The sequence below is a fragment of the Pantherophis guttatus genome, chromosome 14, assembly GCF_059756535.1.
Source record: "Pantherophis guttatus breed Tessera chromosome 14, ASM5975653v1, whole genome shotgun sequence".
Classification (NCBI taxonomy): domain Eukaryota; kingdom Metazoa; phylum Chordata; class Lepidosauria; order Squamata; family Colubridae; genus Pantherophis; species Pantherophis guttatus.
The window spans coordinates 19,370,504-19,395,004 of NC_142076.1; the positions used below are offsets into that span (position 1 = coordinate 19,370,504).

A 24,501-nucleotide genomic window follows, 5' to 3' on the forward strand; every position below is an offset into this window, starting at 1 on the left:
CCCTTCCACCCAAATGTGATTAGCGATGCTTTAGAGGCCCTCCTGGTCATCCAAGCACCAGCCTCCAAATCCTAGAAGGTACCTCTAAAAATTAGTTACCCGAGGAAAGTTCTGCTATCATCTATGGAATTCGCCGGCAATATAATGCTGAAGAGGTTACCAAGTTAGGTCATGAAATGTCTACAAGAGAAGTATCAAGTTCAGAGAGCACCAAGGACTTCACAGTCCTCCTCTTCTCCTCCTCTTCCTTGTCTTCCTCTTCTTTCAACTCCTCCTTGTCTTCCACTCTGCAAACCCCACTCTCTTCTAGCCCTGATGACATTCCCTAATTGGACTATGAAACATCTACAAGAAAACAACTGAGCTTAGAGAGCACCAAGAACCCTCACAGTCCTCCTCTTCTCTTTCTTGTCATCCTCTTCTTCCTCTTCCTCCTCTTCCTCCTCAACTCTGCAAGCTCTACTTCTTCTAGCACTGTTGATGTTCCCTACTTGGGCCATGAAACATCTACAAGAAAACAACCAAACTTAGAGAGCACCAAGGACTCCACGGTCCTCCTCCCCTCCTCCTCCTCCTTTTCTTCCTCTTCCTCCTCTTCCTCCTCTTCCTCCTCAACTCTGCCAACCCCACTTCTTCCAGCACTGATGATGTTCCCTACTTGGGCTATGAAACGGTTGCAAGAAAACCAGAGAGTACCAAGGACCCCACAGTTCAACCCTGAGCTACATAAGCAGAATGCTCTCCTTTCTAGGGGCGCCTTCCTACACGAACAACTTCTTTTTAAGCACTTTGTGAAAACTTATCTTTCCATGTTGCCTTTGGGAATTTCTTGGGAAGCTCAGGACTTTGGGTTATAGGCAGGGAAGTTGAAAATTCAGGCCAGAAGAATGCAATGGGAGCTCAACACCCACAAAGCTACGCGTAACATTGATGTGGTCACTATTGGTGACCCCAACTTGAGAACGTCTCGCCTTCCTCTAACATCAGAAGAAGTGGAGATGTTTTGAAGTTGGACTTGACTTGGGTTGGCTTGTTTGCTCTATGGATTCATCGCAACTCGCTTTGAGTCTATAGATATAAGAAATGATACACAAATATTTTAGTCCATGAATCAACAATCTTGCTTCACATTCTGCTAAAGCCACGTTGTGGTCCTCAAAACCGCAAAGATCCAGGCTCCCGATGGTGGTACAGCTGAAGCCAGCCGTGATGACTTAACAAAACACACACTGATATGTGTTTGTGTATTTTGTTAAGGAAAGTAATACTTTCGAAGTACATTATGTTCTTGCTTAACAAAGCTGGTCTGAATTGCTCTTTCATAATAAAGCAAGCAAGTTCATATGACTTCACAGCCTATCATGTGTCAGTAGGAGGAGCACCAGCTCTCCTCCTCTTTTGCAAATAAATAGAACTGTAAGTCGCATCAGGACAGATTCACTTCTCCAGGCATAGCAAGGCTGACAAAGGATAACCAAGAAATTGGGAGAAGAAAGTTGTCCCAGAATTGTCTGCTCAAGGACAGAATTCTAGCTGAAGCTCATAGAAGAATCACCCGGCCAGAAGATCCAAGAACTCACGATGGATCTTCTTCCTACCTTATCCATGGAGACATGGTTCTTGGTGGTGCTTTTGATGGGACTTATTCTGCTGTAAGTATTCTACGTTGGCTTTCCACCTTTCCTTTCCTTTTCGTTCTTTTTCCTCGTGGTTCTGAAAAAAACAAGAAAAGGGTAGCTCTTAATTTTCAACATCGATAAGAGAATATTTGAGGTTGAACTGTGGAGTCCTTGGTGCTCTTTAAGATGGGTGATTTTCTTGCAGATGTCTCGTAAGCCATGTAGGCAACATCATCAGTGCTAAAAGAGAGTTGGGTATGCTGTCTGAGCAAAGTTCTAGCACTGATGATGTTAACCTTTCTGGGTAATGGAATGTCTGCAAGGAAATAACCAAGCTCAGAGACCACCAGGACCCTTGTATATTATAACAGCAGCGAGATTGTTGATAGGTCAGTATTGGAAAAAGGAAGCTATGCCCACTATTGAAGAATGAACTTTGAAGATGGCTAATTTTTGCAGAGATGGCGAAGATTTCAGCATATCTAAAAGATCGGACACAAGAGACTTATGTATGGGAGTGGAAAAACTGGATAGATTATGTGCAGAATAAATATCAAACTAGGAAATATCAGATAGGCTTTAACTGAATGTATTATACAAGAATAGAATAACTGAATTTTGTGAGGATTTGAATAATACACAGGGGGTGGAGGGGTTCAAGTTTTATAAAATGTGACTTTGATTTGGATTATATCTTGGGGAAGTCCCGGGGGGGAGGGGAGGGTTAGGGGGGTTAGGGAAGGTTAGGGGGGGTTAGGGAGGGTTAGGGGGGGGAAATGGGGGTGAAAATGTATTTGTAAAACTTTTTCAATAAAAAAAAAAAGAAACCACCAGGACCCCATAAATTTTAACATAACAGGGTGAATGGGTGTGACCAGTCTACAAAGAGTAAAATCACCCAGCACCCGGTTTTTTTATTCATTGATGGGCAGCTAGAAATCCCAGTCCAGATTGTGATAATGGAGCAAGTCTGACCTTCTATCCAGAATGTTTTAATTGAACGTAGTCATTCAGAGATGCGTCTTCAGAACTTGAAGCTCCCAGTTCAAATCTTGTTCCTGCACCATTAATTCTCGGGATGGGTTTTATCTAAGTCACTTTCTCTGACTCATATCAGGGTGAGCAATATTTCTCACCCTGACATGCAGGAAAGCAAAAGAATATTGGCAAAAGATCCAGGTGTGGCTGGCAAAAAGTGATGGGACAAAGATTGGCATTTAAACCAGAACTATTTCTATTAGGAATCATAACAGAAGGTTATGGTAAAGGATCAACGTATTTAATATTACATATCATCATGGCAGCGAGAATGGAATATGCCCAACAATGGAAGAATGAGAATTATCTCCTAGAAAGGGAGATAATAAAGAAAATATTAGACTGTGCAGAATGTGATAGATTGACGCTAGAACTAAAAAAATAAAGGAGAGACAGAAAAAGTATGAGAGTTGGAATAGATTTTACCAATGGTGGGATTTGAGAAATGGAAGTCGGAATAGGAAATAACTAGGATGGGCAGACTGAAAGATGATGTAATATATGTAAACATAAATGTATATAATTAGCAATGTATGCTGAGTAGATATTTATGTTATATTTTAGTGTGTATGGTGAAGACAATGCCAGGACCGTTGCACTATGTCCGATTTCTTTTTAAATATGATATATTGTATTTTTTGGAGTATAAGACGCACTTGAGTATAAGACGCACCTTAGTTTTTGGGGAGGAAAATAAGAAAAAAGCTGATTGGCGGGTGGAATACCCCCAATCAGCTGTTCCCAGAGGTGAATTTTAGCAACAGGTTCCTTGGTTGTGAGCTCTGTGCCTTGCTTTTTTTTTTTTGCTTTTTTTTGCTTTTTTTTCTGCCTCTGAAAGCCTCTGAAACAGCTTCAGGAAAAAAGCCTCTGAAACAGCTTCAGAAAAAAAGCCTCTGAAACTCTGTTTGGAGGCTTTTTTTCTGAAGCTTCGTTTCTGATGCTTTTTTCAGCCTCTGAAACCTCTGTTTGAGAAGCTGGGCGGGGCTACATTCATAGTATAAGACGCACCCAGATTTTCACCCTCTTTTTTTGGGAGAAAAAAGTGCGTCTTATACTCCGAAAAATACGGTAAATAAAATTTTTAAAAATATATATATTTCTCACCTTGAGAATAAGGTTAAAAATTGGGTTAACGGAGTTCTCCAGACTGTTTTCAAAGAAAACCTGACTTACAGGATCACAGGATCCCAAAGCCGAATGAGATATTTCTAAACATCGATGATAAGATATTTCAATTACTTACATAATATCTCGCCCAGGCTTGTAAAAGGAAGCTGGTGAATCATTTACCAGGATAAATATCAATAAATCTCAAGTTATTTTTAGAAGCTGAAAAAGGGTGGCTAGGTGCAGGAAATTTCAGTGGGTGGCACTTAATTGCAACAAACACCAACCTCTTCTCCTCCTACGTTGACAACCATGAGTAGCTACACCTGGAAGTTGAGTCATGGCAACTGGACTTCTTGCCTTGTCCTGTTAGTTCGAAACGTTTCGCTGATTCTCCCAAGAGCTTCTTTAGTCTGAGCAAGGAGATTGGGGGGACCCCATATATGTTTTCGAGGGGGATTTGATTTCTTGCCTATCCCTGAATGAGACTATCCTGGAGGACATACATGAGGTTCTCCTCATCAATTTGCTCAGACGGAAGAAGCTGCTTGGATAAGCAGCGAAACGTTTCAAATGAAGAGGAAAAGAACAGAGGTCCAGTTGCTGTAACTCAACTTCCAAACAACTCTGCCTGGGTAACTGAGAATCTTCATCAATGTAAGAAGTTGTCTTTGTTTGCACCTTCCTGTTCTTAAACAGAAAACACTAGCACTGATAATGTTACCTAGTTGGGTCATGAAACATCTGCAGGAAAACAAGCAAGCTCAGGAAGCACCAAGGACCCCACAGTCTTTCTCCTCCCCCCCTCCTCCTCCTTCTCCTCCTCCTCTTCCTCCCTCTCACACACCCCACTCAGTTCTAGCTCTGATGATGTTACCTAGATGGGTCATGAAACGTTTGCAAGAAAACAACCCAGCTCAGAGAGCACCAAGGACCCCACAGTTGTCGTCATCATCCTCGTCCTCCTCGTCCTCGTCCTCCTCCTCCTCCTCCTCCTCCTCCTCCCTCTCACACACCCCACTCAGTTCTAGCTCTGATGATGTTACCTAGATGGGTCATGAAACGTTTGCAAGAAAACAACCCAGCTCAGAGAGCACCAAGGACCCCACAGTTGTCGTCATCATCCTCGTCCTCCTCGTCCTCCTCGTCCTCCTCGTCCTCCTCGTCCTCCTCGTCCTCCTCCTCCTCCCTCTCACACACCCCACTCAGTTCTAGCTCTGATGATGTTACCTAGATGGGTCATGAAACGTTTGCAAGAAAACAACCCAGCTCAGAGAGCACCAAGGACCCCACAGTCGTCGTCGTCGTCCTCCTCCTCCTCCTCCTCCTCCTCCTCCTCCTCCTCCTCCTCCTCCTCCTCCTCCTCCTCCTCCTCCTCACTCTCATATACTCCACTCTGTTCTAGCACTGATGATGTTACCTAATTGGGTAATGAAACGTCTGCAAGAAAACAATAAAGCTCAGAAAGCACCAAGGTCCTCACAGTTCTTCTTCTTCTTCTTCTTCTTCTTCTTCTTCTTCTTCTTCTTCTTCTTCTTCTTCTTCTTCTTCTTCTTCTTCTTCTTCTTCTTCTTCTTCTTCTTCTTCCTCTTCCTCTTCCTCTTCCTCTTCCTCCTCCTCCTCCTCTTCCTCCTCCTCCTCCTCCTCCTCTTCTTCTTCTTCTTCTTCTTCTTCTTCTTCTTCTTCTTCTTCTTCTTCTTCTTCTTCTTCCTCTTCCTCTTCCTCCTCCTCCTCTTCCTCCTCCTCCTCCTCCTCCTCCTCCTCCTCTTCTTCTTCTTCTTCCTCTTCCTCTTCCTCTTCCTCCTCCTCCTCCTCCTCCTCCTCCTCCTCCTCCTCCTCCTCTTCTTCCTCCTCCTCCTCCTCCTCCTCCTCCTCCTCCTCCTCCTCCTCCTCCTCCTCCTCCTCCTCTTCTTCTTCTTCTTCTTCTTCTTCTTCTTCTTCTTCTTCTTCTTCTTCCTCCTCCTCCTCCTCCTCCTCCTCCTCCTCCTCCTCCTCCTCCTCCCCCTCCCCCCTTCCCCCCCTCCTCCCTCTCACATACCCCACTCCCTTCTAACACTGATGATGTCAGAAGCGTCTGCAAGAAAACAAGCAAGCTCAGAGAGCACCAAGGACCCCTCATGTCAAATATTCCCCTTTATCAGTTAAACAGAAAACTGAAATGGGTTGGAGGTGTTGCCTCTCATTTCATGTTCAAAACTGCAAATCTTTGGAAGGTAATTATTTCAAGAAGACAGATAGATCTCTGCTGATGCGATCCAAATCAATAAAACACAGTTTCTGATACAGTGGTATCTTGGTATTCATCGTTAATTGGTTCTGGGAGGCGTGATGAGTGTCAAAAATGATGAGTACCAAACATTTTTTCCCCCCATAAGGAATAATGTCGTGAGCCACAAGGCAGCCGACACCGATAATTCTAGCTTGTGCTTTGAGTACTAAACAAATGATGAGTATCGGGACCAAATTTCCACGTCAAGAATTGTCGAATTCCGAATTCGACGAATTTCAAAGCAGTTGAGTACCAAGGTACCATTGTATGTTCAATGTCCCCCGTGTGTTTTACACCACGTCATGAAGAGGTTATCCAGGTGAAATTGAAGAAAGGTGCACGGTGTCCTTCCCTTTGAACTCTGGAATAAAAGGAGGAATTCAACTGAGCAGGTTTCCACTTACCTGCAGGAGGATGAGAATGAAAACGGCTTCTCCGTTGATTAACACCAATCTCTCCAAATCACTTAACTAAGCGGTCATTTTATTATTCGAGAGGCTTGTTGGTCATGATGAGGTTGAGTCTTCTAATCATCTTTATCAGGCATGATTGCGTTCTCCCTTCGGCAATTATATCCTGGCTGACACCATGCTTGGAAAAAAAACAAAACCCATGAGGATCCATCGAGATGGGGAAGAGAGAGGGGGGAGGAGGATGGGAGAGGGAGAGGGAGAGAGGGAGAGGGGGAGAGAGAGAGAGTAAGGAAGAGGGAGAAAGAGGGGGAGAGAGAGGGAGAGAGAGAGGGAGAAAGAGAGAGGGAGAGAGAGAGGAGACAGAGAGGGAGAGAGAGGGGGAGAGAGTAAGGGAGAGGGAGGGAGAGAGAGAGTAAGGGAGAGAGAGGGGGGAGAGAGAGGGGGAGGGAGAGTAAGGGAGAGGGAGAGTGAGTGAGGGAGAGAGGGGAGAGAGAGAGAGAGAGAGAGAGAAATTTGCATGAGGGCCTCATAGGTGACTGGAGTCTGAGAGAGAGAGAGAGAGAGAGGGAGAGAGAGAGTAAGGGAGAAGGAGAGAGGTGGGGAGAGAGAGAGAGAGAAATTTGCATGAGGGCCTCATAGGGGACTGGAGTCTGAGAGAGAGGGAGAGAAAGAGGGAGAGGGAGGGAGGGAGAGGGAGAAAGGGAGAGAGAAGGAGGGAGGGAGAGAGAAAGGGAGACAGGGAGGGAGGTGGAGAGAGAGGGGGAGAGAGTAAGGGAGAAGGAGGGAGAGAGAGAGTAAGGGAGAGAGAGGGGGGAGAGAGGGGGGAGGGAGAGTAAGGGAGAGGGAGAAAGAGTGAGGGAGAGAGAGAGAGAGAGAAATTTGCAGTTGGACATCTGACTTTGCTTCCTCTATTATGGTTAGAAAGAACAGGTCCCACAGCTTTGTCCTGAGATATTGCATTGACCCTTTATCGCCAGTGAATCTATCAAATTCTATCAAATATTGTACGGTTCCACAGTTCGGGCTCGGCAGGTTTTATGAATTCAGTCCTTGTAGTTAGTGAGTAAGTGATTTCTTTTTTTTAAGAAGAGAATATTTGAAGTTCGGGGTTAAAGGGTGGGGTCCTTGGTGATCTCTGTGCTTGGTGGTTTTCTTTGCAGATGTTTCGTGACCCAACTAGGGAACATCATCAGTGCTAGAAGGGAATGGGGTTGACAGGGCAAGCCACTAGAACGTAAAATGAGAGCACACCCCTCTCCCTTCTAGCACTGATGATGTTCCCTAGTTGGGTCATGAAAGGTCTGCAAGAGAACCATCAAGTTCAGAGAGCACCAAGGACCCCAACAGTCCTCCTCCTCCTCCTCCTCCTCCTCCTCCTCCCCCTCCCCCTCCTCCTCCTCCTCCCCTTCTCCTCCTCTCCTTTTCTTCCTCCTCTCCTCCTTCTCTTCCTCCCCTTCTCTTCCTAACCTTTTCCTCCGTTCTCCTCCTTTTCCCTTTCCTCCTCCTCCTCCTCCTCCTCCTCTTCCTCTGCAAACCCCATTCCCTTCTAGCATTGATGATGTTACCTAGTTGGGTCGTGAAAGGTCTGCAAGAGAACCATCAAGTCCAGAGAGCACCAAGGACCCCAACAGTCCTCCTCCTCCTCCTCCTCCTCCTCCTCCTCCTCCTCCTCCTCCTCCTCCTCCTCCTCCTCCTCCTCCTCCTCCTCCTCCTCCTCCTCCTCTCCCTTCTAGCACTGATGATGTTACCTTGTGTGGTAATGAAACATTTGCAAGAGAACCACCAAGCACAGAGAGCACCAAGGACCCCACAGTCCCCCTCCTCCTCCTCCTCTCCCCCCTCTTCCGTCTAGCACTGATGATGTTACCTTGTGTGGTAATGAAATGTCTGCAAAAAACAACCCAGCTCAGAGAGCACCAAGAACCTCAGAGTGATTGTTTTAAAAACTTCAGTAAGATTTACTGAATAATACACAGTTCAGCAAACATCTCTTGGGTCACATTTCTTTCTCTTTCCAGATACGGAGTTTGGCCATTTCGAATTCTCAGCAAAGTGGGGATTTCTGGTCCAACCTTATTGCCGTTCTTTGGGACACTCTTGAATTACCGCAAAGTGAGTATTGATAGAGGGGCCAACTCAACCTTTAGATCAGGGGTGGGGAAGGGTGGTCCTTTTACGACTGGTGGACTTCAACTCTCAAAATCCATTGTTTCTAAGCCTTTAAACTTTTTTTTTTTTCCTCCCAGGGATTTATAAAATTCGACAGTGAATGCTATAAGAAATACGGGAAGATCTGGAGGTGAGCACTCTATTGATTACAAGTTTCTAGTTCTCAGCTCAGATCTACAGAGACTACGGGTGGATTCAAAGAGAAAGGATTCAAGAAAGAAAGAAAGAAAGAAAGAAAAAGAAGAAAGAAGGAGGGAGGGAGAGAGAGAAGGAAAGGAAGGAAGGAAGGAGGAGAGAGAAAGAAGGAGGAGAGAGAAGGAAGGAAAAAAGGGAGAGAAGTAGGAAGGGAAGGGAAGAGAAGAAGGAAGGAAGGAAGGAAGGAAGACTGAAAAACAGAAAGAAAAAAGAGAAAGAAAGAAAGAAGAAAGGAGGGAAAGAAGGAAGGAAGGAAGACAGAAGGACAGAAAAAAAGGAAGGAAGGAGGGAGGGAGGGAGAGAAGGAAAGGAAAGGAAGGAAGGAAGGAAGGAGGAGAGAGAAAGAAGGAGGAGAGAGAAGGAAGGAAAAAAGGGAGAGAAGTAGGAAGGGAAGGGAAGAGAAGAAGGAAGGAAGGAAGACTGAAAAACAGAAAGAAAGAAAGAGAAAGAAAGAAAGAAGAAAGGAGGAAAGGAGGGAATGAAGGAAAGAAGACAGAAGGACAGAAAAGAAGGAAGGAAGGAGGGAGGGAGGGAGAGAAGGAAAGGAAAGGAAAGGAAAGGAAAGGAAAGGAAAGGAAAGGAAGAAACAAATCAATAAAAATAAAAACCAACCAATCCTGAATATTCATCAGTAGGTTCGATGACTCTGCTTCTCACTGGCTTGATAAAATATTTATTTAAACAGGTTGCAGTTTATAGTCCTGAGTGTAGTTATAGCATTTCTTTATTATGCATATATTTTTACAAGGTTATAGAAATGCCTGCGAAGTTCTAGCCTTCCAAGGGTCTTTGGCTCTCTCTTTTCATAGCTACCACGGCTGTCCCAAATTATAGAATTAACCAGAAATCCAGATGTTCCTCTCTTCTCTTTGGAGCTCTGGTGGGTATTTTCCACGGCTCATTTCTGACGTCTTTTAAAGCCATCCATCCCCTCACAGATCTATTGGGGGGGGGGGGGGAGGGAGGGAAGCTGGACCAGTTGTACAATAGCTACACAATGGTTTTTTGTCGATAAGCTCTCGGCCAGGAAGATGCTTTGTTGCTGGTGCGACAACAAAGCAAATAGTTGCCCTTTTCAAATATGATTTTTCTGGGAGATTATCCGCTTGGCTGTGAAAGGCGCAGAGAAACCTCTTCTTTCTAGAAAGTAAGCAGATCTAAGCACAGACTGTAAACAGCTTTCTCTGGCGTGAAAAGTTAAGAGGGAGGGCAGGAGGGCTCGCGAAATAATCTCTGGCAGGAATTTCCGGTGGGCACGTCTCTATTTTCATTCGTGAGAAAGAACAAAACAGCAAGAGTTCTGTTCTTGAAGGGTCTAGAAGGGACCTTGGAGGTCTTCTAGTCCAACCCCCTGCTCCAGCAGGAGACCCATTTCAGACAAAATTGTTTTCCAATCTCTTCTTGAAAACCTCCAGTGATGGAGCATTCACAACTTCTGGAGGCCAGTTGTTCCACCGATTGATTGTTCTCACTGTCAGGAAATTTCTCCTTAGTTCTAGGTTGATTCTCTCCTTGATTTAGTTTCCATTCACTGCTTCTTATCCTGCCTTCAGGGGCTTTGGAGAAGAGCTTGACTCCCTCTTCTTTGGGGCAGCCCCTGAGGTCTTCTAGTCCAACCCCTTGCTTAGGCAGGAAACCCTACACCATTTCAGATAAATGGTTATCCAATCTCTTCTTAAAAACTTCCAGTGTTGGAGCATCCACAACTTCTGGTGGCAAGTCATTCCATTGGTTAATTGTCCTCCCTATCAGGAAATTTCTCCTTAGTTCTAGGTTGCTTCTCTCCTTGATTAATTTCCACCCATTGCTTATTGTCCTGCCTTCAGGTGCTTTGGAGAATAGCTTGACTCCCTCTTCTTTGGGGCAGCCCCTGAGATATTGGAAGACTGCTATCATGTCTCCCCTAGTCCTTCTCTTCATTAAACTAGACATACCCAGTTCCTGCAACCGTTCTTCCTATGTTTTAGCCTCCAGTCCCTCAATCATCTTGCTTGCATTGGAGGTTGTGTAACCCACTAGTAAATGTAAAAATGTCCTTTGAGTCAAATGTTTTCCTGATTAGGTCATGGACATATTCATCCATGGTGTCTTGACAACAGGAAGTAAGTGGTTTGCCTTTTTGCCTTTGGCCAGAATGTTGTCATCTTCTCTGTCTAGGTTGCAACCACACAACTTGATGACCCAATTTAGCTTTTCAACATGACCTGAGGTTGACTTGATTCCTCTGTGGGATCTCAGTTAGGTTAAGTCTACTGAGAGTTGGGCAACTGAATGGAGTATTGGTACAAGTGGCTGTCTTTAGGGAAGAAAAATTATTTCCATCAACTCCATCATCTAGAAAAGTGTAGCTGAGAACCCAGCAGCAACTAGGAACTTTTCTGATTGCTCGAGTTTTCTTGAACATATAACCATCGGTCATTCCATTTTAGATTCTCCATAAAGACTACCATGACAATAAGTCTGCCCCAACTCAGGATGCTTCAGCAATACCAGTCTACACATCCTATCCTCCTCAGAAATGATGGATGGGGATGATGGAAGATCTAGTCAACAACCAGTGCAGGGGCCAAGTAGAAAAGGCTACACTGTAAGCTCAGAGAATGAATATATATATATATATATATATATATATATATATATATATATATATATATATATATATATATATATATATATATATATATATATATATATATATATATATATATATATATATATATGCTTATAGCATCTCTTTGTGCTTCTTCCTTCTGAATGCAGAATTTATGATGGCCGTCAGCCTATTATTGCTGTATTGGATCCTGCAATTATCAAGACTGTCCTAGTGAAAGAATGCTACACTACTTTTACCAACCGGCGAGTAAGTCTCTTGCTTCTTGAACCATCAGATAGCAAAGTATATGGCTATATGTTAAATCAGAAGATAAGAAGAGGAAGTTTGGGGTTTGTTTTTTTTTCTCTATCGTAGAGAAGAGTCTGGGTTGAGATTTTTGCTTAGATCAGTTTTAAGTTGGGCCACAGTTGGGAGCAGGTGGTAGATGCCTTCACCTCCCCAAAATAGGTGTCAGCACCTCAGTGCTGTCATAGAAAAGGGAGATAAGCCCTGAACTTTTGCCTGCTAAATCCTTTTGAAGCCCGGTCTCCGTGGAAATGAAGAGGGGGGGGAACATTCCTGTGAAATGACGAGACAAGAAGTCAGGAGAGTGACTTGGAAGATAGCCAATGAGAAGCAGATAATTGGGGATCGGAAAGGGAGGGATTGAAGGGCAAAAGGTCAGTCTTGTCCGCATCGAGTCATGATCCGGTTGCTGTGCTCGAATAAAGAGAAGATTTCCTTAAAGATTGGCAGTTTGGAAATTCATTTATTTTGAGATAGCATTGAAGTCTGACAATAGGGGTGAATTTATCACCTAACCATCGTGGTATCCGGTGATGTTTTGCATCCCAAGAGTTTCTTCAGACACGGCTGAGTTTTTGAAATCTGAATATTGTGTAATGTTTTCTTCCTGACCTCTAGGCTTTCCCTGCCCCAGACATCTTAAAAAATGCAGTCTCTATGTCCCAAGACGAACAGTGGAAGAGGATTCGCACTGTGCTCTCCCCCACCTTCACCAGCGGGAAGCTGAAGGAGGTAACAAGAAGAAAAAAAAAACACCTTAAAAAAACGGAGAACTTTCTCTATTCCGTTTCTCAACTTCTTTCTTCAAAGAGGTTGTTTCCTCTAAGCTTCATTTCATGCCCCAAAGCTAGAGCTGAATTTTGGAAGGAAGGAAGGGAGGGAGGGAGGGAGAGAAGGAGGGGGGGAGGGAGGAGTAGAGAGAAGGAAGAAAAGGTGGGTGGGAGGGAGGGAGGGAGGGAGGAGTAGAGAGAAGGAAGAAAAGGTAGGAAGGAAGGAAGGGAGGGAGGGAGGGAGGGAGGGAAGGAGGGAGGGAGGGAGGAGTAGAGAGAAGGAAGAAAAGGTAGGAAGGAAGGAAGGAAGGGAGGGAGGGAGGGAGGGAGAGAAGGAGGGAGGGAGGGAGGAGTAGAGAGAAGGAAGAAAAGGTAGGAAGGAAGGAAGGGAGGGAGGGAGGGAGGGAAGGAGGGAGGGAGGGAGGAGTAGAGAGAAGGAAGAAAAGGTGGGAGGGAGGGAGGGAGGAGTAGAGAGAAGGAAGAAAAGGTGGGAGGGAGGGAGGGAGGGAGGAGTAGAGAGAAGGAAGAAAAGGTAGGAAGGAAGGAAGGAAGGAAGGAAGGAAGGAAGGAAGGAAGGAAGGAAGGAAGCTACATATGAAAGAAGAAGGAAGGGGTAGAGAAAAGGAAGAAAGGGTGGGAGGGAGGGAGGGAGGAAGGAAACAGCTATTAAACAAAAACTTGAAGGAGGTTTTGCCATCTCTTCCTACTATGTACTTCTTTCAGGTTATGTAGTGTTGTCACAATAACAATCCCTCTTCTGTTCCATCCATGACCAATGTACAAAATCTGAAGAACGCATGTTCTAAAATGTTCTTTTCGTACCCAACGGTACAACAATTGACTGTGAAATCAACAGCAGGAGAAGGTTTCCTCTTAAGAGCTCCTAGTTTCTCTCTAGTGAGAGGGGATAAGGTGACCAGCGATCCTCAAAATATTGTCCCCTTTTACATTACCAAGATAATGGTAATGAGAAGAAAGGAAATTTCAGAAGCTAAGACGTGATCTTTTCTTAGATGTTCTGCTTTTAGGAAGACGGAGTAGAGCTGGTTCCCATCTTTTATCCCAATTGGGAGTATCGGAAAGTGTGTCCCACATCTGTCATAGGAAGAGCAATTCCTACATTGTTTATTTAGGGGACATGTCTTTTTCCTTCTTTCTCTAACCATCTGATGACCTTGCAGGGCAATCCTAGACTTGCTTAGGAGTATGAAGAACGGTTGCAAGATTTGGGTTTGGCTAGTCTAGTGAAAAGAAGGAGTATGGGAGACAGGTTAGCAGTCTTCCAAGATTTGAAGGGTTGCCCCAAAGAGGAGGGGGGTCAACTTGTTCTCCAAAGCACCCGAAGGCAAGATTAGAAACAATGGATGGAAACTCATCAAGGAGAGAAGCAACCTGGAATTAAGGAGAAACTTCCTAAGAGTGAGGACAATTAACCAGTGGAACAGCTTGCCACCAGAAGTTGTAGGTGCTCCATCACTGGAGGATTTTAAGAAGAGACTGGACAGTCACTTGTCTGAAATGATATAGATAGGATCTCCTGCTTGAGTAGGGTCTGGACTAGAAGATCTCCAAGATCCCTTCCAGGTCTATTTGGATTGAGTAAATAAAGACTTTGAGGGCCATCTATCTCAAATTTAGTTCTACAAACAGCCCTAACAGATCTCCAAAGAACATCGATCCTGGATCAGATTAGCCGCTCTGTCCGTTTCAGCCCTAAAATGCCCCACAGAGAAAGAAAAATAAATTTTGAGGAACCCATCAATCAAACTTAAGAAAGACTGCCATTATCTGCATCACAGTTGAATGTGTAATTATTTATGAATCAGCCACTGGCTTTGTTGGAACGCACCAGCCGCTAAGAAAGGGAACTGCCTATCAATGTTTAAAACCGTGGTTTTGTTTTTCAGATGTTTCCCATCATTAAACACTACGGGGAGATTTTAATTCAAAACGTTCAGAAGAAAATGGAAAACGACGAGCCCATAGATGTGAAAGAGTAAGTTCTTCGGAGCAGGAAGACTATCCAGCGCTGTCACAAATGGGGAGGTGGGAGAGAGACGGCCTTAGTAATGCCGCGTTTGAAATACCGCTTCTCGTTTCCCGACTGCTACCCGGAGTAAAATGTGACTATCGTTGAAAATGTGTACCGTCGCGATACATTTCACGGGCTTGGGACAAATCTGGTCAAAAATGCATCTGTGGATGAAAACAATGTAGGAAAAAGGCATTATATTAATGGGGTTTGTTTGCAAATGCTAAGTATATTTATACTAGAGAAAACTGCAAATTAAAATCCAGGGATTTGAAGAACTCGAGGAATTGTGCAGCAAAATAGAGACATTTTAGTATCCCTCTCTCTCTCTTATCTGTGTATCTCTATCTGTCTGTCTGTCTGTCTGTCTATCTCCATCCATACCTACCTACCTACTATCTATCTATCTATCTATCTATCTATCTATCTATCTATCTATCTATCTATCTATCTATCTATCTATCTCTGTCTATCTATATCTATCTCTATCTATCTATCTATCTATCTATCTATCTATCTATCTATCTATCTATCTATCTATCTATCTTCTACCTACCTACCTACCTATCATCTATCTATCTATCTCCATCCATGTCTGTCTGTCTCTCCATCCATCCATACCTACCTACTTACCTACCTATCTCTCTCTCTCTCATCTATCTATCTATCTATCTATCTATCTATCTATCTATCTATCTATCTATCTATCATCTATCTATCTATGTATCTATCTATCTATCTACCTACCTATCACCTATCTATCTATGTCCATCCATGTCCGTCTGTCTATCTCCATCCATACCTACCTACTTACCTACCTACCTACCTACCTACTTATCTATCTATCTATCTATCTATCTATCTATCTATCTATCTATCAATCTATCTATCTACCTATCACCTATCTATCTCCATCCATGTCTGTCTGTCTGTCTATCTCCATCCATACCTACCTACTTACCTACTTACCTACCTACCTACTTACCTCTATCTATCTATCTATCTATCTATCTATCTATCTATCTATCTATCTATCTATCTATCTATCTATCCATCCATCCATCCATCCATCCATCCATCCATCCATCCATCCATCCATCCATCCATCCATCTATCTATCTATCTATCTATCTATCTATCTATCTATCTATCTATCTATCTATCTCATCGCTCATCTATATATATCATCTCTCATCTGTCTCATCCATCCAGCCATCCTTCCATCCATCCATCCATCCTTCCAATCTCTCTCTCTCTCCCTCCCTCTCTCTCTCTGACATGAGAGCCATCAAGCCAACTGCAGCCTACAAAGTATTAAACAAACTGCAACAAGCCTTGGACGTCGAATGTCTCAGTTCAATTCTGGGTCAGGCTACAATCCAGGACCCTGGAAAGCTGCTGCTGGTGACATCAGGCCTACGTTCTTCAACTTGACGTGCTCCAGATGTGTGGGGGATTTCCAGAGCCAAAACTGATGTTTAACAAACCGGCCCCATCAGGAAGCTGTGGTTTTTTTTGTGTTGGCTACACGTGTTTTGATGTATCTTCTGTCAGGCCGTTATAGCCATTTCTTAAATCTTTGTCACCGAAACCCCTGCAGCTTGGATCATCTGTTGCTCTCCTTTTTCTTCTTAGCGTCTTCGGGGCCTACAGCATGGATGTGGTCACCAGCACTTCCTTCGGGATAGACATCAACTCCATGAACAATCCCAAGGATCCTTTCGTCAAGCAGATCAAGAAGCTCACCAAGTTCAATTCTTTCGATCCACGGATCATTCTTGCATGTAAGTTCTGCTTTCTGGAATCCGGCGAAGTCTTCCCTAACTCGCCCGGAGAAATTTTGCTTCTCCGTTTCATTCTGTTGGTAGGATCTTCTGCTGCATTTGAGATTGGAGATGGGAAACCTTTCTTCTCTCTCTCTCTCTTTTTTTTTTTTTAAATTTGATTTATATGCCGCCCTTCTCCGGAGACTCAGGGCGGCTTACAGTGTGTTAAGCAATAGCCTTCATCCTTTTGTATATTTATACAAAGTCAGCTTATTGCCCCCACAAACTGGGTCCTCAATTTACCTACCTTAGAAAGGATGGAAGGCTGAGTCAACCTTGAGCCTTGGCGAGATTCGAACCAGCAGTAATTGCAGGCAGCTGGTCTTAATAACCAGCTTAATAACAGGGTGCCTTAAACCCCTGTACTACCAAGGCTCTTTAGAGATGCTCCCTCTTGATTGCAATCTACTCACAGAAGATTGTGTGATCGAAACTGAGATTGCATGCATAGCCCAAAGGGTTAGACTGCAGGGGGTCCTCAAACTTTTTAAACAGGGGGCCAATTCACGGTCCCTCAGACTGTTGGGGGGGGGGAGCCCCGAACCGGCTGTGGCTCGGTGGTCATGTGACTGGGTGGGCATGGCCAATTTAGCAGTCCATTAAACAATACACACAAATTAAACTTCAATTTGTTTTTGTTTTTTTTTAAAGCATAATTTTTATTAAAACAGTTTTGTTTTGTTTTTTTGAATTCAAAAAAAGATTCTTTTACAATTTTCTTCTTTTCAACAATTTCGCATCGGTAAACACTTCTTGCACATCCATTTTTTTCCTCCCTGATTTCAATTTATCTTTTGTACATATAATTCTAATATTGATTTATTTACATATGTAGATATAGATAACAGTGTACACAGTTTCGTTCCTATGAAAACTTCAATTTGTTATGCTCCTGGGGGTGGAAATCAGGTTAGTGAAGGGATATGGCTGCCTTGGGGTCTGTGTGAGGGACTTCTGTTTCTCTGTGTGTGTCTTTCTCTCTCCCTCTCCTTCTCTCTGGAGGCTGAGGAAGCCAAAAGTGGGCCCATTTTTGGCCTCCCAAGGCCTCTGGGTGTCCTGTTTGTGGCCTCCCCAGCCTCCAGTACCACTCTGCTGCCCAAAAATGGGCCCGTTTTTTGACCTCCCGAGGCCTCCGCGCATCCCATTTTTGGCCGCCTCAGCTTCTAGAAGGTGGCTGGTGGCCGGCGGCCGGGTGGAGCGATGTGGGCAGGGCAGCCTTGTGGTCCCGTGTGGGCTGGATTAATGGCTTCGGTGGGCCATATCCGGCCCGTGGGCCGTAGTTTGAGGACCCCCTAGGTTAGAGTTTTGGTGCGATGTAATTTCATTGTTCGATGGATGTTTCTAACCGAAGCCAAAATGGATGGAGCTCTTTTCGTCCGTTCGCCCACCTCCTCCTCTGTCGCTGTTTCTGTTTCCCTTTTCCGATCAGTTTGGATTCATCTTTTTGCAGGGAGCTTTTTGAAAATGAAATTAAACCGAGCAGCAGGTATGAACCTAAGGTGGCAAGTTGCCTGCTCCCAATTAATGAGGGATAATGGCACTGCTTTGAGTTTCTCCTGCTGTGATACAAAGACAACCTTACACGGCATTTCTGTCGAAAAGGACGCATCTTTGCATAATCCAGAGGCTTCTTAATGCACCCGCCTGACGGCCATTGGCGTTTGCAGAGTGTGGCCTTTTGAATAAATCTTGTTAATGTTTATTCATTGCTCACCTTGGGTACTCGAAGGAAAGAAACACATGTATAATAAAATATTGTTTTCCTCCAGGGACATGGCGGTGTTTTTCACAAATGAATTTCTTTTTCAGTTACGTTCCCGGCACTCATGCCCATTTTCAATGCCTTGAACCTAACCGCTTTTTCGTGGGAAGCTGTGAACTTCTTCACAAAATCTTTTTCAAAAATGAAGGAATCGCGACTGAAGGAAGGCCAAGGGGTAAGCACCAGTGGTGGGTTCCTCCCGGTTCGGCCCGGTTCGGCTGAACCGGTAACGGTCACCGTTCAGGAGCTGGGCCTTCCCTCCCCCCCGTGTTATTCTTACCTTTTATTTGGCCCCTCCCCCAATCTATTCGCTGCCTCCCAAGACCCAGCTGATCGGCTAAAAGGAAAAAAACTGTTTAAACTCTTGCCGTGGGGCCTCAAAGGGCCGCCCTACAGCTGATCAGTGTTAAAAGGCAGTGTAGTGGTAGACCAGTGTGCTTGAAAAATAAATGGGTAGACCAGTGCCTCCAAAAATAAATGGGTAGACCAGTGCCTCCAAAAACAAATGGGTAGACCAGTACAGCTCGGCAAGCAGTTAAATGCCTGGTAGACCAGTACCTCTGCTAAATCCTAAAGAATTGTCACATGACCATCAAACCACACCCACAAAATAAGCCATACCCATTTCTTTTTACAAATCTTCATTGTTTTTTTCTTTCTTTCTCAACTTTGTGGTGCCTGGTGCCCTAAGCATGTGCTTAGTCTGCTTAATGGTTAATATACCACTGGCTACCCATATTTTTGTCCCTATCTTTGTTCCCTTAATGCTTAGTGACACCCAAGTTGCATGCTTGATTTGTCGGTTTTCATGGATCCATTCATTTGATTCACAGAGCCGGGTGGATTTCCTCCAGATGATGATTGACTCCCAAAACAACAAGAAGGACTCTGTAAACAATGGCAAAAACTCTACAAGCAATGGACTGAATCACTCATATAAAGGTAATACTGCCCCGTTTCCCGTTTAAGGTAAAGGTTCCCCTTGCACATATGTGCTAGTCGTTCCCGACTCTAGGGGGCGGTGCTCATCTCCGTTTCTAAGCCGAAGAGCCAGCGCTGTCCGAAGACGTCTCCGTGGTCATGTGGCCGGCATGACTCACCGCCAAAGGTGCACGGAACGCTGTTACCTTCCCACCAAAGGTGGTCCCTATTTTTCTACTTGCATTTTTTAATGTGCTTTTGAAGTGTTAGGTTGGCAGAAGCTGGGACAAGTCACGGGAGCTCACCCCGTTACGCGGCACTAGGGATTTGAACCGCTGAACTGCCAACCTTTCGATCGATAAGCACAGCGTCTTAGCCACTGAGCCACCGTGTCCCTACGTTTCCCGTTTACCATTACACATTTTCTAAATTTTGTGGTGCATTTCTATTGATGGATTGAGAAGTCCTAGCTAACCGATTTGTAATTAATGGTCGTAAACAGCCAAGAAATTTTAAGAGACTGAACAGCCACTTGGGGTTGGACTAGAAGACCTCCAAGGTCCCTTCCAAATCTGTTATATGTGCAATGGGGTTCCCTGGAAGGGATTTGCTTAACACCCACCATCTCAATTCTGTGGCCAACGTCCACAGAGTCCACCTACTTGACTGATTATGTGTCATCAAGTCATTATCATCTTTTAGCAGCCCCATAGACAGATTTTCTCCATGATAACCCCATCGCTGAGGTAGATCACACGCTAATTTCCATAACTTAGCATCATATTTTAAAGAACCTTGGACTTACGGAGACCTGGCAAGATAAGACTTCCCCCCCACCCCCACCTCAGTAGTTCTTGCAAGTCTCAATCAATGGGCCCTCCAAAGTCTATCTTGAACTCAAGCGAGAAGTTCTTTTCCAAGAAACAGATGGTTCAAAGAACAACAACCAAAAAAAAAGACAGCATATGTGATTTTTTTTTCTTTCTTTCAAGCAAAGTCAGCATCGATCAACGTTGTTCTATGATACCTTAGGAAGTTTGACACCTTTTAGCTGTGTTTCGAAGTACATAAAACAATACGAGGCAAGGTCCATTATTATCTTTGGTACGAAGTCATAATGATTGCCCGCAGTAAATTTTCTGTACTGTATCACCCTATTTTTTTAAAAATTTTATTTCTATTTTGCAGGCCTGAGCGATAAAGAAATTCTAGCCCAGGCGTTTATCTTCGTTTTTGCTGGATATGAACCCACCAGTAATTCCCTTGGTTACATGGCCTACAATTTAGCCACTCACCCAGATGTTCAGCAGAAGCTGCAAGAGGAAATAGATACTGTTCTACCCAATAAGGTAATGACAAGGGTGGGCTGCTGGGGGTTCGGAAGAACCTCTAACTAAGATTCTGTGCAATTTGGCGAACCCCCACTCCTGGGTGGCCCCACCCCACCCTGCCCATCCCTCCCCTCCCAGGAGTCCCCACATGGCCTGTTTTGGATGCAGATAAGTGCAGGGTGCGTGCGGAGGCTCAGGGAGGGTGAAAAATGGGCCTACCGGAAGTTTGGGATGGGCCTCCAGAGCCTGGGGAGGCTGTTTTCACCCTCCTGGAGGCTCGAGGAAAGCCTCCGGAGCCCAGGAAGGGCAAAAACGCCCTCCCCCGTTATCCAACAGAGTCCGGAGTTTCTGTTAATGCAGAGTTGATTTCAGTGTTAGGAAACTCTGTTACCATATTTTGACCAACATTGAGTCAACATGGAAATGGGCATCTTTGCCTCAATCTGGGAGAAGAAAGGTGGACCGGATACGAAAGAAAATTAATTATTTTAATTATCCCACAAAGGCACCTGTTACCTATGACGCCATCATGCAACTGGAGTACCTTGACATGGTGCTGAACGAAACCCAAAGGATTTATCCTCTCGGAGGGCGTATTGAAAGAGTCTGCAAGACGGATGTTGAAATCAACGGGATGACGATTCCCAAAGGCACCGTGATTATGATCCCACCCCTCATTCTGCATCAGGTCCCGGAATACTGGCCGGAACCAGAAGAGTTCAGACCTGAGAGGTACAAGCAAACCAGATGTTTGCATTTGTTGTTCTGACCTAGACCTCCCCAAACCACGAAGCAGATTCTTTGTCCCTTGTCCCGACTCCTTGTCACCTCTCGCCTGGACTACTGCAACGCTCTCTACATGGGGCTCCCCTTGAGGAGCACTCGGAAGCTCCAGCTGGCCCAGAATGCGGCCGCGCGGGTAATTATGGGGGCGACATGGCGCTCCCATGTGACACCTTGCCTGCGCAAGCTGCACTGGCTTCCAGTGGTCTTCCGGGTGCGCTTCAAGGTATTGGTTCTCACCTTTAAAGCGCTCCATGGCTTAGGGCCCAGTTATTTACGAGACCACCTTCTGCCACCGATAACCTCCCACCGGCCAATTCGCTCCCACAGAGAGGGTCTCCTCAGGGTGCCATCGGTCAAGCAATGTCGACTGACGACCCCCAGAGGGAGAGCCTCCTCTGTGGGGGCTCCCACCCTCTGGAACAAGCTACCCCCAGGAATACGACTGATCCCGGACCTCCGGACCTTCCGTCGAGCTTTGAAGACCTTCCTATTTCAGCAAGCTGGGCTGGCTTAAAATTTTAATGGGTTATTTTAAAGGGTAATGGGTTTTAATTTTGGGGGAAGCCAATTCGATTTAATTCTGTTTTTTAAATTATTTTAAATTTTATATTGTATGTATTTTAATTTTGGCTGTTCACCGCCCTGAGTCCTTCGGGAGAAGGGTGGCATACAAATTTAAATAATAAATAAATAAATAAATAAACCTTTTTATTAAGTTACTGTGAATTCTGGACTGCTAAATTGGCCACGCCCACCTAGCCACGCCCACCCAGCTGCTCCGCCCCCTCCCAACAGTCTGAGGGACTGTGAATTGGCCTCCTGTTTAAAAAGTTTGAGGTCCCTTGTCCTAGCTCCTTCTTACAGCTCCTGACATTCTTTCCTTCCTCTGTTCACCCAGGTTCAGCAAAGAAAACAAAGAGAACATCGATCCCTACACATACCTTCCCTTCGGAGCTGGACCCCGGAATTGCCTCGGAATGAGATTTGCGTTGGTCACCATGAAAGTTGCTATTGCCGTCATTATGCAACACTTCTCCTTTAAAGTCTGCAAAGAAACACCGGTGAGAAAGATAGATTTGGACTTGATCTGTTAACGGAGTTGGAAGGGGCCTTGGAGATCTTCTAGTCCAGGGGTCGGCAACCTTTTTTAAAAATTTATTTTTAATTTGATTTATATGCCGCCCTTCTCCGGAGACTCAGGGCGGCTTACAATGCGCTAAGCAATAGCCTTCATCCTTTTGTATATTTATACAAAATCAGCTTATTGCCCCCACAACTGGGTCCTCAATTTACCCACCTTAGAAAGGATGGAAGGCTGAGTCAACCTTGAGCCTGGCGAGATTCGAACCTGCAGTAATTGCAGGCAGCTGGTCTTAATAACAGGGTGCTTTAGACCACTGTACTACCAAACCTTAAACACTCAAAGAGCCATTCGGACCCATTTCCCACCGAAAAGAAAACACCGGGAGCCACAAAACCCTTTTGACATCTAAAATGAAAATAACACTGGATATATCATTTTTTTTAACCTTTATGCTATGCATAAAAAAACTATAGTGTGTTGCATTTATGAAATCAATGACCTGCTACAGAGAAAAACACATTTTTATTTCTGCATGCAACAAAAACATTTGGGTTGGGTTGTCCCGTTTGCTAATTTCTTTCTCCGTTCTTTCTCTCTCCCGCAGATTCCTCTGGTCATGAGCAACCAAGCATTCTTAGTCCCGGAGAAACCAATCGTTCTGAAGTTAGTCCCACGATAAGGCGGCCGAGACAATGAGGAATAAAACTTAGCGATGATGCTTGCAACATCCCTGCAGTGGATGCAACAATTTTGGACATCGTCATCTGTAGAACCTTGGAAGAAAAACCATTGAAATAGTCACTAAATAGCTTTGGAGAGATGGACCCGTTTGCTTTAAGTAGCTCTTATAAGGTTGAAATCATAACATAGGTGGAGGAGATGTTAATATTTGTTGTCCTTACTGATGATGATGTATAACTTGATATTTTGAACATTTGTGACCTATAAATTAAGCCGGTGATGAATCTAGTTAGTAAAATCCAGACTGCATATGCACCTGAGCTGGATTGTCCTTATCACCATCAGAAATTTGGAACTTTTCACCAAGAAAAATCAATTGAATTTTTTTCTCTCTGACATCTACTGATATCCATTAATAATATGTAAGGATGATCTCATCCAGCCTCGGAGAATCTGGAAACAGGGGGCTTTCATTAGAAGGAGTCTGTACCACGGATGAATTTTAATGGTGTTTTAACTAATTATTAAATGGCTTGCTTTGCATTTTGTTGTACTTTTGTATAATTAGCCATCCCTCCTCGCCTCCTCCAATACCTTTCAAAAAGGTATTGAAAATACCTATTTTGAAAAACAAGCAAGCATGTAAAATATAGACGTACGAGATAAATAAAGATGTTTTTCCACTTTCTTTCACTGTCGTCATCTTCTTGAGTTGCTTTCGTAGAAAGCTACGTTTTTACAGCGGGCAAAAGAAAGGTGTTGCCCCAAGGGAAAACTTTTGCTAGTACCCTTGGAAGAATTTGTATTCTCAGAAGTGGGTAATAAAGTAGAAGAGCCAATAATGCAGAATCCAGAACTCTTTTGGATTTACAGATTAACAGAGTTGGAAAAGGGACCTTATAGGTCATCTAGTCCAACCCCCACCCCACCCCATTCAGCATGAGACCTTACATCATTTCTGATAAATGTGTTTCCTGGGAGAATTTGGGGAGTTGAAGGCCACACATCTTGAAGTTGCTGTGGTTGAGAAACACAGCTTTAGAACATCTGGGGAGGGTGAAGGTTTAAGTCAGGTTTCGAGGTCGTCTCAAATAAATTGCATTTCAAACAAAGTCTTTGAAGAAAAACTCCTATTTATTAAGCACGACATTCTAATCCGACTCCATAGAAGCCAACACTGACTTCCAGACCCAAACCCCTCCCTTTCCGTTCTCCACTCCCCTGCACTCATTGGCCATCTTCCAAGTCATTCCACCCCTAATCTACTGCTCCAGCTCAAAGGAATTTCCCCCCTCCCATCCCATCTCCTAGGGGATATTATCTCCAGAGAAAATAAGTAGGTGAAAAGTCAAACGTCCCTTTCCAGACGCCTCCGCCTCTCCTTCTTATGTCAGCACTAGAGTAAATGCAACTTGAAGTGCTGACAGTTTATTTATTTATTATTTAAACTTGTTTGCCGCCCTATCGCTGAAGGACTCAGGGCGGCTCACAACAAGAAAAACAAGCAAAATCAATGTTAAAAATACCCAATAAGATTATAAAAAGACCATTAAAACTCCACTTTAAAATCCCTTCAGTCCAACCATGTTTTAAGGTCAC

General features: G+C 44.3%; 1 protein-coding gene across 1 annotated transcript; it reads left to right on the top strand.

The window, feature by feature from the left end:
- Positions 1–1,406: 1,406 nt before the first annotated feature.
- LOC117676798 (cytochrome P450 3A9-like) lies at positions 1,407–23,590 on the top strand. Its single transcript, XM_060684073.2, has 13 exons — positions 1,407–1,652; positions 8,465–8,558; positions 8,693–8,745; positions 11,571–11,670; positions 12,328–12,441; positions 14,387–14,475; positions 16,147–16,295; positions 18,147–18,274; positions 18,933–19,041; positions 20,209–20,369; positions 20,857–21,083; positions 22,036–22,198; positions 22,826–23,590. The coding sequence occupies exons 1-13, from the start codon at positions 1,582–1,584 to the stop codon at positions 22,898–22,900; spliced, it is 1,533 nt and encodes a 510-aa protein (XP_060540056.2). The 5' UTR covers positions 1,407–1,581; the 3' UTR covers positions 22,901–23,590.
- Positions 23,591–24,501: the final 911 nt, after the last annotated feature.